At 34.3% G+C, this 14,904-nt stretch overlaps 2 protein-coding genes across 4 annotated transcripts; one reads left to right on the top strand and one right to left on the bottom strand.

The window, feature by feature from the left end:
* The first annotated feature begins 1,035 nt into the window (after positions 1–1,035).
* LOC120092949 (probable glycosyltransferase At5g03795) lies at positions 1,036–6,909 on the top strand. 3 transcript variants are annotated; one of them, XM_039051210.1, is made up of 7 exons: positions 1,036–1,259; positions 1,390–1,527; positions 2,958–3,633; positions 3,728–3,858; positions 4,238–4,586; positions 4,956–5,881; positions 6,665–6,909. In XM_039051210.1, the coding sequence occupies exons 3-6, from the start codon at positions 3,175–3,177 to the stop codon at positions 5,640–5,642; spliced, it is 1,626 nt and encodes a 541-aa protein (XP_038907138.1). In that variant the 5' UTR covers positions 1,036–1,259; positions 1,390–1,527; positions 2,958–3,174; the 3' UTR covers positions 5,643–5,881; positions 6,665–6,909. The 3 variants fall into 3 exon arrangements, with proteins under 3 accessions (XP_038907138.1, XP_038907137.1, XP_038907139.1); XM_039051209.1 differs by lacking the exon at positions 1,390–1,527; XM_039051211.1 differs by lacking the exons at positions 1,036–1,259; positions 1,390–1,527 and adding an exon at positions 2,164–2,438.
* Positions 6,910–8,922: 2,013 nt separating this feature from the next.
* On the bottom strand, positions 8,923–14,665 carry LOC120092948 (peroxisomal acyl-coenzyme A oxidase 1-like). Its single transcript, XM_039051208.1, has 14 exons — positions 14,224–14,665; positions 14,016–14,124; positions 13,852–13,913; positions 13,450–13,659; positions 12,982–13,069; positions 12,740–12,902; positions 11,982–12,177; positions 11,323–11,520; positions 10,768–10,899; positions 10,250–10,370; positions 10,016–10,126; positions 9,736–9,805; positions 9,388–9,571; positions 8,923–9,296 (listed from the first exon to the last, which is right to left on the bottom strand). The coding sequence occupies exons 1-14, from the start codon at positions 14,359–14,361 to the stop codon at positions 9,087–9,089; spliced, it is 1,992 nt and encodes a 663-aa protein (XP_038907136.1). The 5' UTR covers positions 14,362–14,665; the 3' UTR covers positions 8,923–9,086.
* Between the last annotated feature and the right edge of the window lie 239 nt (positions 14,666–14,904).

The following is a 14,904-nucleotide window of genomic DNA, read 5'->3' on the forward strand; positions in this document are numbered from 1 at the left end:
TTTTTTTTAAAAAAAAAAAGAAGAAAGAAAGAAAAAGGTGAAATGTGTAATAATTAAAAAAAGAAAAAAAAGGGAAAATTTGTACGGATATCTCGCTCTCGTTCTCGGTCAAAATCTCGCTCTCGCTCTCGTTCTCAAACTCTCGCTCTCTTAAATCTCGCTCTCTCTCTTACTCTTCCCTCTTTCGTTCTCTCCCAATACAGAATTATTTTTAACACATCAAATAATTATGAGTGTTATGAGGAAGGTCTTTCGTTCTCTCCACATCAAATAATTATGAGGAAGGTCTCTGGAATGATAATTAAATAGACTCAATAATAATGTTAAGGAAAGGTCGAGGGTTCAAAATCGATCCATTTAGGTCGAATTTTCAACCCTCGACTTATTTTTTAAAAAATATATATTTTTACAAATAGTTTGAAAATAACAATATTTTTCTAAATAGTTTCTAAAAGGATAATATCCAATGAAAGAAGACAGATTTTAAGAGTGGGGAGGAGAGATAAAAACGTAATATTGAAGGAGAGAGAAAGAAAATGATAATTAGGAAAAGGGAAAAAATAAATATCACCAATCACGTGGCGCCAGCTGTATGTGACACATCCTCTAGCCTCAGGCCACGTGGCTTCATATCTAACTTGAAGTCAAACTTTTTTTTTCAACGTCAAATAATTTGTCTCACACTAACTCTTATATGAATTTACGAATCAGTTTATTTATTCAATTTATTGCTGCATTTTCTTAATCTTTCCGAATTCCGAATTAAGAAATTTTCTTTCATTAAAAAATTGCAAAATTATTTTTATTTATTTCTGATCTTAATTTTACATTTATTTCAATTTTAGAAAAAAATGAGGTTAAAATATTGTGTATAATTGAGGTTAAAATAAAACTAAAATTTCAAAAATAAAATAGAAACATTTTGAAACTTAATGAATAATCAAACTCAAATTTTATAACATTTTGTACATTGTGTCGTCAAGTCAAAAAATTTACGTGTTGCACTAAAAAAAAACGTATATAAATGAAGAACCGTTCCCGCAATTGTCGTCCGTGTGTAGTTTCCCTCCATTTGGTTCAACTCCCTCTGTTTTCCATTTCTGCTCTTTCTTTTTCCTTCTCTCATATTCTTTCTGGAATAATCTCCATCCTTTGATTTCATTTCGATTCCTTTATCATCGGCCGTTTCTGTTCTTTTTTCAGAGTTCATCACCGTTATTTTGGTCCTCTTTTCTCTGTTTCGCGCTTTCTGAATCCAGGTATGGAATTTGATGTAATGATGTTGTTAATCTTTTTATTTTTCGTGTAATCGTTTTTGGTTTCTAGTTTTCTGTTCATGTAAGAGACTCATCTAATTCATTGGTTGAACTTTAATCCGACCATGCATAGCTGAGAAGAATACGAGCTTCTAATTTCTGTACGCCGTAAGATTTTCGTCATATTTGGTGACGGTTGAGAATTGTGAAGTTTCCGATTCATGGAATTTTGTGTCTGTTCAATGGGTTTAATCCTGAGGATATTTAATTGGTGGGTATGGGTTACGATCCTGTTTCTGTTTGTACAGTGAAGTTTTATTGATCCCCAGTATTCGTTATTTTTTATTTTAATTTTTGGAATTTTACATTTGTCCATCTGTTAGTAATAGGGTAGTTATTTTCCATTTCCACAATTTGAAGGATGGATCATGTAGCTTTTAATAACAGAGATTATTATAAGTATGTCGTACAGTAGTTTCTTTCAACGGATATTATGTAGCTCACCTTGTGTTGCATCATCTTAGTACTAAACCTAGTGGCTAAATTTTGTTCAATACAGCTCCAGATCTCTTTTCAAAGCGGTTACTGTTTATGATCTTCTCAAGAGGTTGAATTTTACCATGTGGATAACCTTTAACCTTCCCCAGCAGCTAGCTTTTAACCAGCCATTAATTTAACCACAGTTACCGAATGTCTTAATATAGGCTACTTGACCAGTTATCCAAGTAAGCAACTGTAGAGAAAGTATATAAAGTGAAAATGAAACTAATTTAACCAAACTATTACACTAAACTGCCGATTACAACAACAAGCGACTTTTTGATGTAGTTTGTTGGTCATGAGACGTCCATTAAGACAATTTCATTTTTTGTTATATGGTGTCTCTGAGATAATATCTGATACACATCTTTTCTGCCCCCTCTCTTATCTAGTTATTATGAAATTCATAAGATACCACAAAAAAATTCTCTGCCCGTTTAAACCCTGGTTTTCTTTAGAGTTCTAAGTGCTGGATTCCTTACTCTTTTCCTTATCTCTGTCATCCATCATCTTGCCTGATACATCAGGTGGACCAACTTTTGTAGCTACTTCATCAGACCATTTGATCATCTGTTGGTACAAAACGAGGATTTATTTTACCACTTCAATGTCTAGTACTTCAATCTTTAATGAGAAATATTGGTAAGGGGAGTACAGCGATCACAATTCTCTTATATTTCTGATAGCCATATCTGAAAGTCCTTTGTCACTTGATTTCTTTTTTCCTCTCAATGGAAATTGGATAATATATAAGATTTGTAGTATGATCAGAACTAAATTCAAGATGTATATAATTTTCCAATGGTTTTTGAGTTCAACAACATATATGTCTTAGTCAGTTGCTTAGGTTGACATATGTTTAACTTTTACTTCATGATTGACTCTTCTTACATCCTTTTGAAGTTTTGGTAGTCCTGAAGATCTTCCTATTCTAGGATCTGCTTTTCCCTTGATGGGTGTTCAATGCTTGCTATATGTCTGGGGCTTATTTCAGGCATTAACACAAAAGACCAGTTTTTAGGAGAAATTGAATGCATGTAATAGAAAAACAACTATCCATTTCAAACATTTCCTTTATATTGTACCTACTTTCAGTTCTGCTCTTACTACTGCAGAAATAATCTATTCTGCCTATATGACTGTAAAAATGTGTGTTGGCAGGTGCTGAAGTCATGATATTGCAATTGACCGCGGTCGGTGAGAAGCTCTGACATCCTTTTCAATGTTGCCTTGGCCTTGAATGCTTGTTCCGATGGATTAAGCTTCTATATCTGTTCTCACATCATTGACATGGAACCAGGATATGTTCTTGATCTAACAAAAAGACTAGAACTAGTCTTTCATGGATCGTTAAGGTAGCAAATGATGATGCAATGAAATGAGTAAACCATTGCAGCGTTTTTCTCTATACGTAATGAGAGAAATTTTTAGGATTTCCATAATCTATAAAATAGATTGGACAAAAGTATGTATTATTGGCGCCATTTTGACAGTTGGTGGCATTGCACTTCAAATGTTGATACTTCCTTATCCATTGCACACATGGTTTGTTTCTCGACCAGCAACAGTTATATTATACACATCCATGGAGGAAACCATGGAATTGAATGAATCCCTCAAGAATAGTACAGAAAGGCTCCAATTGATACCATTGAAATCTGTTGTCTCGCATAATGCTACAGATCAAATGGTTCAACTGGTGTCAGTGAGTCATGGGAGAGAGACAGCTCCTAAAAGAAGAAAATCATCTAGAAAAAGGAAGCATGCCAGATTAAAAGAGAAGCCAATTGTTCTAACTCCTCCTCCCCCACCCAGGAGACCGCCCTCCGCGTTGGAGGTATGGTAATTTGGAATTCTAAATCCTTTTGTTTTAATGATAAAAAGTAAAGTTATTGTTACATGCTTATGACCATTTTATATATGTAATCCAGAGGCATGTTTGGTCCTTGAAGCCTGTGGAAGCACTTGTTTATGCAAAGGAGGAGATTAAGCACGCTCCAACAGTACTAGATGATGCTGATCTATATGCCCCATTGTTCTTGAATGTATCTATCTTCAAAAGGTATTTGCATCATCACTACTTTTATTTTAACTTAAATATGTAAGTTTCAAATTAATGAGACAATTTAAGTATCTTATGATGTTAGAATAAGGATATCTCTTTTACTTTCTTTGATGGTGGGAGTCAGCTCTTGCAAGAAATATTTGAAAGAATAGAGAAACAGTAATTAATATATTATATGGAAAGCGTTAGGAAGTTAACATCTAAGTTAGGAAGCACGTATGGCATGAAGAATAAAGAGAATGTTTCCAATGAAGTCCGTTCTATACATTTGGTTTTTGTATTATCATAATCCTCTGGATTTTTTATAGTTTCTTACATGGCGTTCCTTTTCAGCATTCATATGAATTGATTCCAATATATTTTCCCAAAATGTCAGGAGTTATGAACTAATGGAATTGATACTCAAAGTTTACATTTACCGAGATGGATCTAGACCTATCTTTCATACTCCCCATCTGAGGGGAATTTATGCTTCTGAAGGGTGGTTTATGAAGTTGATGGAGGAAAACAGGCAGTTCGTCACCAAAGACCCAGAAAAGGCGCACTTATTCTATCTTGCATATAGTGCACGCCAGCTGCAGACGGCTCTTTATGTGCCTGATTCTCATAATATGAAACCATTGTCAATATACTTGAGGGACCATGTGAATTGGATTGCTGGAAAGTATCCATATTGGAACCGCACACATGGCTATGATCATTTCCTTGTTGCTTGCCATGACTGGGTGAGAAGCCTATTTCTCTGTCTTAGATTTTTTTGATGAGTGTGTTAAATCACCGATTGACTCAAAAGCTTAAACTGATGGGTTATGGTAAATTTAATCATATAACACTTTAACACTTTCCCTCACTTGTGGGCTTAGACATTTGTAGAAGTCTCAACAAGTGGAAATCAATATTGATTGGGAAGGGAAAATGACATTACAAGGGTTTGAAAACAGGACTTCTTGTTCTAATATCATGCTAAATCAATGATTAACTTAAAAGCTTAAACTGATGGGTTATGGTAAATATGGAATGCCACAGATTACTGAAGCCGCTACTCTTATGGTTAACCATTTTCTTTCTTTTTACGTGCCACAAACTTTCTGCAGGGTCCCTATACTGTCAATGAACATAGGGAACTTAGCCAAAATACCATAAAAGCTTTATGCAATGCTGATCTCTCAGAAGGGGTTTTCAAACTTAGCAAGGATGTTTCTTTGCCAGAAACTACTATAAGGACACCTAGGAAACCTCTTAGAAATGTTGGTGGGAAAAGGGTATCACAGCGCCCAATTCTGGCTTTCTTTGCTGGGAACATGCATGGGAGAGTCCGTCCAATACTCCTGAAGCATTGGAATGACAAAGATGATGATATAAAAGTTTATGGACCTTTGCCACTGAGAGTCTCTCGTAAGATGACATACATACAACATATGAAGTCAAGCAAGTACTGCTTATGCCCAATGGGATACGAAGTGAACAGCCCAAGGATAATTGAAGCCATTTATTATGAGTGTGTCCCAGTAATTATTGCTGATAATTTTGTGCTTCCTTTTAGTGAGTTTCTCGATTGGAGTGCATTCTCTGTGGTTGTGGCTGAAAAGGATATTCCGAAGCTGAAGGAGATTCTAACGGCTATACCACTGAAGAGATATCTTACCATGCAGATAAATGTGAAGATGGTTCAGAAACACTTTCTTTGGAACCCAAAACCCCTTAAATATGATTTGTTTCACATGGTTCTCCACTCAATTTGGTTTAGTAGACTGAATCTATTTCAAATCCCTGAGGCATGATACCTTTTTGACCTTCCGATTTGAATGAAGAACTGTGCACAACCGAATGTCTTAACAGAGTAGAGGGGTTTACAGAAAAGTGTAATTTATTGTAGAGTAAGAAGAAATTTGTACCACAGTTTGTTGCCTCTATGTTGGTGTTGTCTTGAGTGAGTACATATATATCGTCATCTTGATACTAGACACAACCACTCAAGGAAAAGAATGGCACTCGGCGGGAATCACCAAGCAGCATGCAGGTACACCATGGATAATCGTTTGTTTTATGCGTTGCTAGTTGTATTTGTTGCATGTTGAATGAATTCTTAGATGTGTTTGGGAGTTACAATACTGTTAAAAAATGTACTGTTAAATATTTGCATAAGTTATAAAGATGTCCATGAACTTTGCTTTTTTATTTCAAAAAGTATTCTTGTTGTTTCAAAAGTTGCAATACTACCTCTTAATTTTCACAAAACATTTTAAAATCTCCCCACTGTTTTAGGTCACTACCACATTGTTTCAAGTCTCAATTTCCTTTTGTAATAAGAGAGTATTTCTACAATGATAATTTTTGAAATGTTTGTGAAGGTTAGGGATAATATTAGAATTTTTTAAAGTATAAGAATGGGAAAATGAATTCTTGTTAGAGGGATAACTTGTGTCTACACAAATAAGAGAAAATGTGCATAGAGAAAAGATTATCGAGGGAAAGAAGGTAGGTAGAATACAATTAGTGACAAAGGGGAAAGAGAAATTCTTGAAGAAAGAAACTTTCATTGAGGAAGTAAATGAATAATATATACATATTTATGTAAGATTCTCCAAAAAGCATCTAGATATAGTAGGCGTTGTCTTTTTATAAAGTATATGTAGAAAGTAGTTATATTATTAATCCCCTAACACTATGAAGTTTCCCTTTCTACTCTGAACTTTTAGTAGTCCTCATGTTTCAAGTTACTCAAATTCCATAAGTTCCTGCCATTCTTGTTTCTTTGTTCTCTGTTGTTATGCAAATACTTGAGCTCCAATCTCCACTGCAGGGAAGACAAGAAAAAGGGGACTTTACCACTTGCAAATGCTGCAGCACACAGGAAACCTTTATATTGTTGAAGATACAACCATACACTAATGCAAAGTAGATACTGTAAGTAAGCATTTCCTTGGTGAATAAATTTGGAGGATCAATTACTGTAAATTGGATGAATTGGTGAAGTAAATATATTGATTAATATACATACAGAATAAGGATTTGAGGGAGCAATTTATCAGATGCATCTTTAGACTATTTGCTTATATATATTTTGATGAAGTTAGTGTCCAGTTAGCTCTTAATTTCTTTCATGATCATATCTATTCTCTACTTACATGGTCTAAGTCCCGTCTGGTAACCATTTGATTTTTAGTTTCTAGTATTTGAAAATTAAACCTATGAACATCACTTTCATTTATTAGTTTATATGTTTTGTTATTTAGATTTTAGGGGTGTTTTCAAAATGAAAGCCGAATTTTGAAAACTAAAAAAGAAAAAATAACTCTCAAGAACTTGTTTTTGTTTTTGGAAATTGGTTAAGAATTGAAATATTTATATAGGAAATATGAAAACACTGTGTCAGAAATTGTGAGAAAACAAGTATAATTTCAAAAAACCAAAAATCAAATAAAAAATGGTTACCAAACGGATCTAAATGGTCTGTTTTTACTTGTCTTTTTAGATAAGATTATGGAAAGATGTGGTAAATGGTGGGCATGATAAGAAAAGGATTGAGCAAAACTTACAAAAGATAAGCAACATGCACTTACATTGATGTGTCAACAATGATAATAGAAGCTTGTTCCTCAACAAATTAACCATTTAAATAAACATTATATCTCAATTCAAATTCTTAAAATTCCTCGATGATCAAGAAGTTTTGAACTATCAATTCTCACAAGCCCTTTGATTTTCAAGGCATATATCCTACTTTCATCTTTCTTTCCCCACATATGGCTGTACTTTTTTACGATTAGATACTATTTTTGTAAATGAGAAGAAATCAAATCTGACTCTGACCCTTTGATTTTTAAGGCCAATATTCTATTTTTATCTTTCTTTCTTTTTTATTTTTTTTCTATATATCGTTGAACTTTCTCACGGTTACATATACATCTACCATTTTCTTTAATGAGAAAAAATCTATTTTAACTCTGAACTTGTTGGATTTATCAACATGGGCTCTAGATTTTCAGTATCGTTAAATTGGACCCTAAATTAATTAATTGAGTGTTACAATTTTTGCACATTCGTCCACTAATTTAAAAAACAATGTAAAAATCTTTACGAACTCTTCAGTTTTAATAAAATAAAGTTTAAAACACAATAACTCTGATCAAGTAGAAATAATAACCCTAATCAAGTAGAAATAAACCATTGAAAAACTGAAAGTTCAACAAAAGAATTTGGTTCTAATGCATTTATTTTTTAAAATTCTATTAATCTCACACGTACACATTTACTAAACGCATTTTTTCAGTTGGAACGAGAACCTATTAGAGGGTTCAAAGCCTTAATTTTTTAAGGTTAAAAGATTGCAACACCTTTATAAATTTAAGGCAATATTTGATGATATTAAAAATTAAAGGTTGAATTTTAAACAACTTCAACAAATTTAAAAGTCAAATTTGATTTTTTATTTTTTCCTTCTTTAAATTAATACTCTAAATCTTCCCATTTCATCTCCTTTTTAAATATTTGTAACCTTTCTCGCTATAAGTATTCACAAATCTTGTTATCCAATCATATTTTATTTTGTACCTTGAGTAATATAAATTTATTTAAGGGTGTACATAGTCCGAGTTGGAAGATTTTGGTGGACCAAAATTCGGATTAACTAATAATGAATCCTATTAATTCTTTTTTGGAGGGTCAACCCAATCCAACCCAACCCAAAATTTTCGAGTTGGGTCGGGTTGGGTCACCGGTTTTGTTTTTTTTTTTTAATTTGACTGTTTTTTTTAAACTTTTATTTATATATATTCGAGTCGGGTTGGGAATGGGATAACCCCAAACCCAACCCAAATTTAATATTTTTTAACATTTTAATCCAACTCAATCCAAAATAAAATCTAACCTAATCCAACCCTTGCGGTTTGGGTTAGATAGTCCGAGTTGGTCGGATTACCGGGTTTTTTGAATACCCTTAGATTTATTAGGGTTAAAAATAACGCCCAACCACTACAGATAATAATAACAACAAGAAGGGAATAAGAAACTTCAACTTTTATTTTTTATTATTGACTCAAAAGAAAAAAAAATAAAAAAGGGAAAAAATATCTACTTTCTTAATAAGGTACTTAAAATTCATAGCCAGTAATTCGATCTATAAAATAATGCGAATTCATACAGGAGAATAGAATCCCAAGCTGAATCCGTGGACTTATTACAAATTATCAGAGCATAACATTTTGTTACACCATCCCTATTCTTCATAACCTAGAATTTCTGAGTTGCTGCTTAAGCAGAGGTTTGATATATTCATGGTAGCCATCAGGCACAGCGGACTCGTTCATCGGATCCTTCCATGCCTCGTCGTAGAGGTTTGGGTAAACATTCCCATCATACCGGCCAAGAATCGAGCCAAGGTAATGGTCGGTGTAGTTGAACGCATCGACAAGAGCAATTGCATTGGGCCGAACCTACAAAAGAGAAAATTCCGACGTTGGGTCAGAAGACTGCTTTCCTTCGACAGTTAGAAGGACAAGAAGGGAGATGTGGTTCTGTTCAAACCTGAGAATATAGAGATCTAAGTTGATCATCAGCAAGTGAAGCCTGTTTGGGGGTGATGGTTGAAGTGGAAAGAAAATCACCCATGTGTTTGTGTAGTGTATACAAAGCATAAATACTGCAAAGTTTCTGTAATTGCTCTTTTACTCCTTTTCCAGGTATGTCTCCCTGAAGTTTCTCAATGAATCTGAAATTGAAAGATTTTTGAAACGATCAGTAAAGGAACGGAAGAGAAGGTCGAAAACACGAAAACCTGGTTATGCTTTGTATGTGAAAATTTTGCTTAAGAAAGTTTTGGATTTAAAAAACCAGCCAAAACAATCAACGCTTTCAAACAAAGAAGAAACTTACTTGGAGACGATAATTAGTTGGCAATGTGCAACTGCAGCCTCAACTAAACTAGGAGAAAGTTCCTGAAAACCTACAGTATGATAAAGGATTATCATGAAAAACTCCACGAGTTTAGAACAAATCACCACTGTCATGTATAGACAATCAAGTGATAGTTTAAAGATGGCATGAGCAAATTGGTCTAAGAATGCAAAAAGAACGAGGTCATTATTCCGATATTAATTAAAATACCGATTTTTTGAATAAATTACAATTTTCATCCAAGTAGAAGCCGACCTACCTTCTTCTTGATTGGTAAACTCGCCAAGTTTTTTGGCACATTCAACAGACATCCTAGCTGACCGTGCTTCAAAAACCTCAAGAACAATGCTAGGATTTAACCAGTCCTCAGCTGCGGAGAATTAAAATTGTCAAGAAAATAAATAATTAATTAATCAGTCCTCTGTGATTTTTATTGTGTTCATGTGGGACGTACAAATATTTATTGCTTTTTTTTTTTTAATTAACAAATTACCTTTCTGAACTTTGCAAGTGGATTCCATCAGATGTTGTAATCGTCCCATGTAAGCTGTCGTACCAACAGGCTTCTTCCCAGACACCAACTGGGATACGGTCTTTACGAGAAATCGTGCAACCTATATCATAAACAACATAAAATTAACCAATTTAGTTAGATACCCTCGATAATAGTCAGGTGAGGAAGGGTTCACAATCTAGATTCAAACACAAAAATAATATGGATTGAAGCCAATTTCAATGGTTCTGTTCATTTTTCCAGCAGAAATTTGTCAAATATGTCAAGGATAGATATGAATTGTATGGAAATTTATTCTATATTAATTCTTGTTAAAATTTTTAATTCTGCAGTTTCCTTTGGAAGTCGTATGAGATGACACATAGTCATAAGCCTTGAGCTTTCATTTTCTTTATAAGAAATAATCAAGGAATAAAATAGAGTTGCCCATATTGAGAACTCAGAAGTTCAACACTAAGTCACAATCATAATTCTTGTCTTGAAAACTTAAACCACACCTGTAAAAGTAGCACAACATTGTCTCCTTCATATGTACAGGCAGGAACATAAACTGCAAACAACTCAGGAAGCCCACTGCTACAAAGGTAACCGTGGCCACCACATAACTTCCGGCACTCCTCGATCCCATCCTGCAATTACAATTTAAAATTAAGGCTGTGAGAAAAATACGGGTAATATTTGATTATACAAATGTAAATAAAACAATTTAGAACTAATAATGCTGCTAGTAGACTAACAGAGACAAATATAGGATTTTCTTAGAAAAGAACTATGGATTGGGATATTCCTACATCATGCTCACGACCCACCCGTTTAGTCCTTGGGAGGACTTGCAAGGGTCTTAAGTTATTAAAGTTTTTAATCTGCAGAATTGAGTGCAACTCTAAACAATCCCCTTGTGTAAGATATGTATAAGAGTATCTCTAATCAGGAACATTGTATGTAGCATGACTTTTAAATACGGAGAAAGAGATGATTAAAACTTCCGTTCAACATAAAAGAACAATGCAGATGAAGATGACCAGGCTAATGAAATCCAAAAGGATACTCACAGCAGTTGCAGCCGTCGTGATTGACTTCAAGCCGGCAGTGCATGCATGAGCCTCAGGCAAGGTCGAGAAATCGTTGGCAGCCAGTCTCTCAGTCACATCCGTGTATAGCCACTGTAACCACTCACCAACAAATCTGAAAGCATAGGCAGAAGCCAGCAAAGGGAATAGCCTACTTTGTTGCGTTTTATAATTGATCACCTAAAAATCAATCAAATGAGAAACATTATTGGTCAACAAATCTAGAACAGAAAAATAATGTCATCGAGACATTTTTCTACGTTTAGTTTCTAAAATGGTCATGAAGGATCATTCATTACATAGTATGCTAATCAAAAACTTAACCATTTGTATCTATGTTAAGACTTGAATTCATGATATCATGGAAAAAATAATTGTATTAGTACACACAAGAAACTAGCAATAGTTACCAGCGCAATCAATCATGAAGCAGAGCAAAATGATAAAAATTATGCATTCGAATCATGGTTGAAAATGGAAAGGAAGATAGAAAAAAAAATCCTTCTGAAAAGAAAAACAACTTTATCCAACTAGATATGAAATCAACAAAGACATGATTAATGTGACTATAATAGCTTTGACTAATGATAAAAATTACATATATACCCTTATACTTCACATATAATCGACTGTACTCGTACCTGAGTTTCCACACCATCCTGTGCTCCGAATTGTCTACGAACAGCACTGTACCTCGTAGCAATACAAACTGCACGTGATAAGGCATTTGAAGCATCAACTACAATCGTCTTTCTAACATATACCATAGTGCCATAAACTAATTGTCGTGGAACATCTGATTGCACATATTTCCCTTCCCTTGTAACTTGAGAAAACCTGCGAGGTTTAGAGCCAACTTTAGAAGGCTTGTTCAACTGAATGCATGTTATATATGCATACCAATTAGAGAGTCTCTATTTATGTATTTTCTTTGTTTTCTAAATTTTTGTAAAATGGAACAAAAGAAATGAGATTCGCCAAGGTTCATCCCTCAAACAAGAAAAATCAATCAATAAGAACTAGGAGAATGATTCCCATCTCTATTTCCAATAGATAGACATGACCAATGTACAAGTCTTAGGAACAATGAGATGTTTGAACATCTAATTGTGGAAACTAAGCATCTCCCTGATATGAAGCTAATTGAAATTGAATTTATATGTACCTCAAGGATTGAAACTTTGAGACATGTGATAACAACCGCTAGAAACAACCAAGTGGTCATCATAGATACCAACCTCAAGAATTTCCTACTTAACATACTCAAAGGACAAATGATAAACCCATATAACAATAACAAACCTAATGAATATTGAGGTCAACTCCTAAACAAGAAAAACATGGAGAAAGATAGTATGACAATAAGGAACAACTGACAAAAAAAATGAATAGAAATAACCTCATCAACAGTTGATTCCTCGGGATGCGGACGTGATCAAAGCGCATGACCCCATTATCCATAGTATTGTAAGCTCCATTCCCAAATTTCACACCAATATCTCCAATAGTTATGCCTGGTAGAGCTGAGTGATCATCCAAACTCCTTATCTGGACCATGAAACCTACAAAATGGAGGCTTTATAACTATAAATAAATCAGGATCAAGAACTAGAGGATAGAAAGCATTCATAGTTTGCATACCATGCACTCCATAGTCCCGACCATTGGTGATAAGACGAGCAAATACAACTGCATGTGTTGAAACCTTACCCAAACCACCAGGCCACCACTGTTCACAAGCAAGAAGGAACAAAAATAAGAGACAAAGAATGCAGCATATTCTCATACCTAAACACAGAGTTAAAGAAGTAAAAACATCAATGCTAAGTGTAAGTACCAACTATCAACACAAAAAGATATAATGAACTGCAGTCAATTTATTAAGTTTCAACTTTCCACAGTCGATCAAGCCACCAAAATAGCCAGTTTAATTAAAGTTTCTCTTCAATATCAATCTAATCCATTCAACTTACACCCCTAGAGGAAACAAATTCTTTGATTATGGGGACAGAAAGATGAAACAAAGTTTGACACAGATTCATTCCAATACAGGTAAGAGGCGACTAACTTATAGAGGGTGGTGAATATACAACTACCACCTGTACTTACTTTGCTTGAGGTAAGTGTTGGACTATGTATAACAAATTCATCTGTCTTTGCATCAAACGTTGCAGTTGTTTCAAGCCCTTGAACATTTGAACCATGTCCAAGTTCAGTTTGAGCATAGCATCCAATTATTTGCATCTTATATGCCAACGGCAACCACTTCTGTAGTTGCTCCTCAGTTCCTTGCCCTTTAAGGAATGGAACGAACATTCCCTAAAATAAAGAAGAAAAAAAGACAGAGAATGAGAGAAAGAAAATTAAACGTAATTCATTCCAAAAGCTTAAAAGGCAAGATGATGGAGACCAATATTTATCCATAGTGTTGTTCAAACAAAAGTCATACAGCCAAAAATTCAGCCGATAATTGTCGTTGTAATGCCAACAAAGAGAATAAAGTCAACTCACCCAGTGAAGATCTGTATATGCTGGCTCATCTACAAAGAACCTTAATCTACCAGCTTCCTCCTCTATCAAGAAATAACAACACAAGGTAAATACAATACGTTCAAGAAAATAGGGAAAACAATACAATACAATCCACAGAAAGGGCTCAAATCACGTATCCGTACCAGAAAGTTTAAGCTCAATAATCCTCTTCCATGCATAAGCTGCTTTTCTAAGAGTGTTCTTAAACAACTCCTTCCTTGTTAAATGGACTCTATTGTCCTTTCGAAAGGCCTTCAAATAAAAAACATTACAAAGAATTCATCAAATCAATTGAATGACAAAAATTGGTAAAATGTCGAGAAAATTAGGACTGGAACAGAAATTACTCACCGGATCATTAGCAACCAGTCGAGACATTCGATCAGATACCTCAAACGCTTGACGAGATCCCGCCCAAACGATCTTCATATCATTAACGTCGAATTGAGCCATGTTCCTCTCATGGGCAAGATGATCAACTCCCTCCATTTGTTCGTCAACAAGAATTCGAAAACCCCACTTCAAAAAAAGACCTTAAACTAGAGAAATCGACAACCCCAAATCGAAAAAACTTGGAAGAATGCTTTTGGAAATCGAAAACGTGGTGCAGATCTTTGCCAAATGGAATGGAGCTTCGTGGGTATTTAAAGCAGCCTATTTCTCAATACCCCATTAGGAAAAGGAAAAAAGGATAATCCTCCGATCCACACGACTTGTCGGTCGTTGTGTTTCCCAATGAAAAAGTCATTGGTTTTGAATTTCTTTTCCTTTTCCTCTCCCAATTTCTCTTTTCTCAGTAGTTTGGAGATTACTTTTCGCATTTGAAACTCGTGTTTATATCGTTGGTCTATAGATTTCTCTCTCTTTATCTTTTTGTTTTGAAAAGTTGAAAGTATCTTCGTCGATGGATCTCTAAAGTAGATTTATGATTATCTTTTTCAAATTAAATTAGTCATTATTTCATTAATTTTATTTATTTGATGGTCGAGTTATAGATTACGTACGTGCTGAACTAAGACTTCTTTTTTTAGA

Source organism: Benincasa hispida, chromosome 12, assembly GCF_009727055.1.
Source record: "Benincasa hispida cultivar B227 chromosome 12, ASM972705v1, whole genome shotgun sequence".
Lineage (NCBI taxonomy): Eukaryota > Viridiplantae > Streptophyta > Magnoliopsida > Cucurbitales > Cucurbitaceae > Benincasa > Benincasa hispida.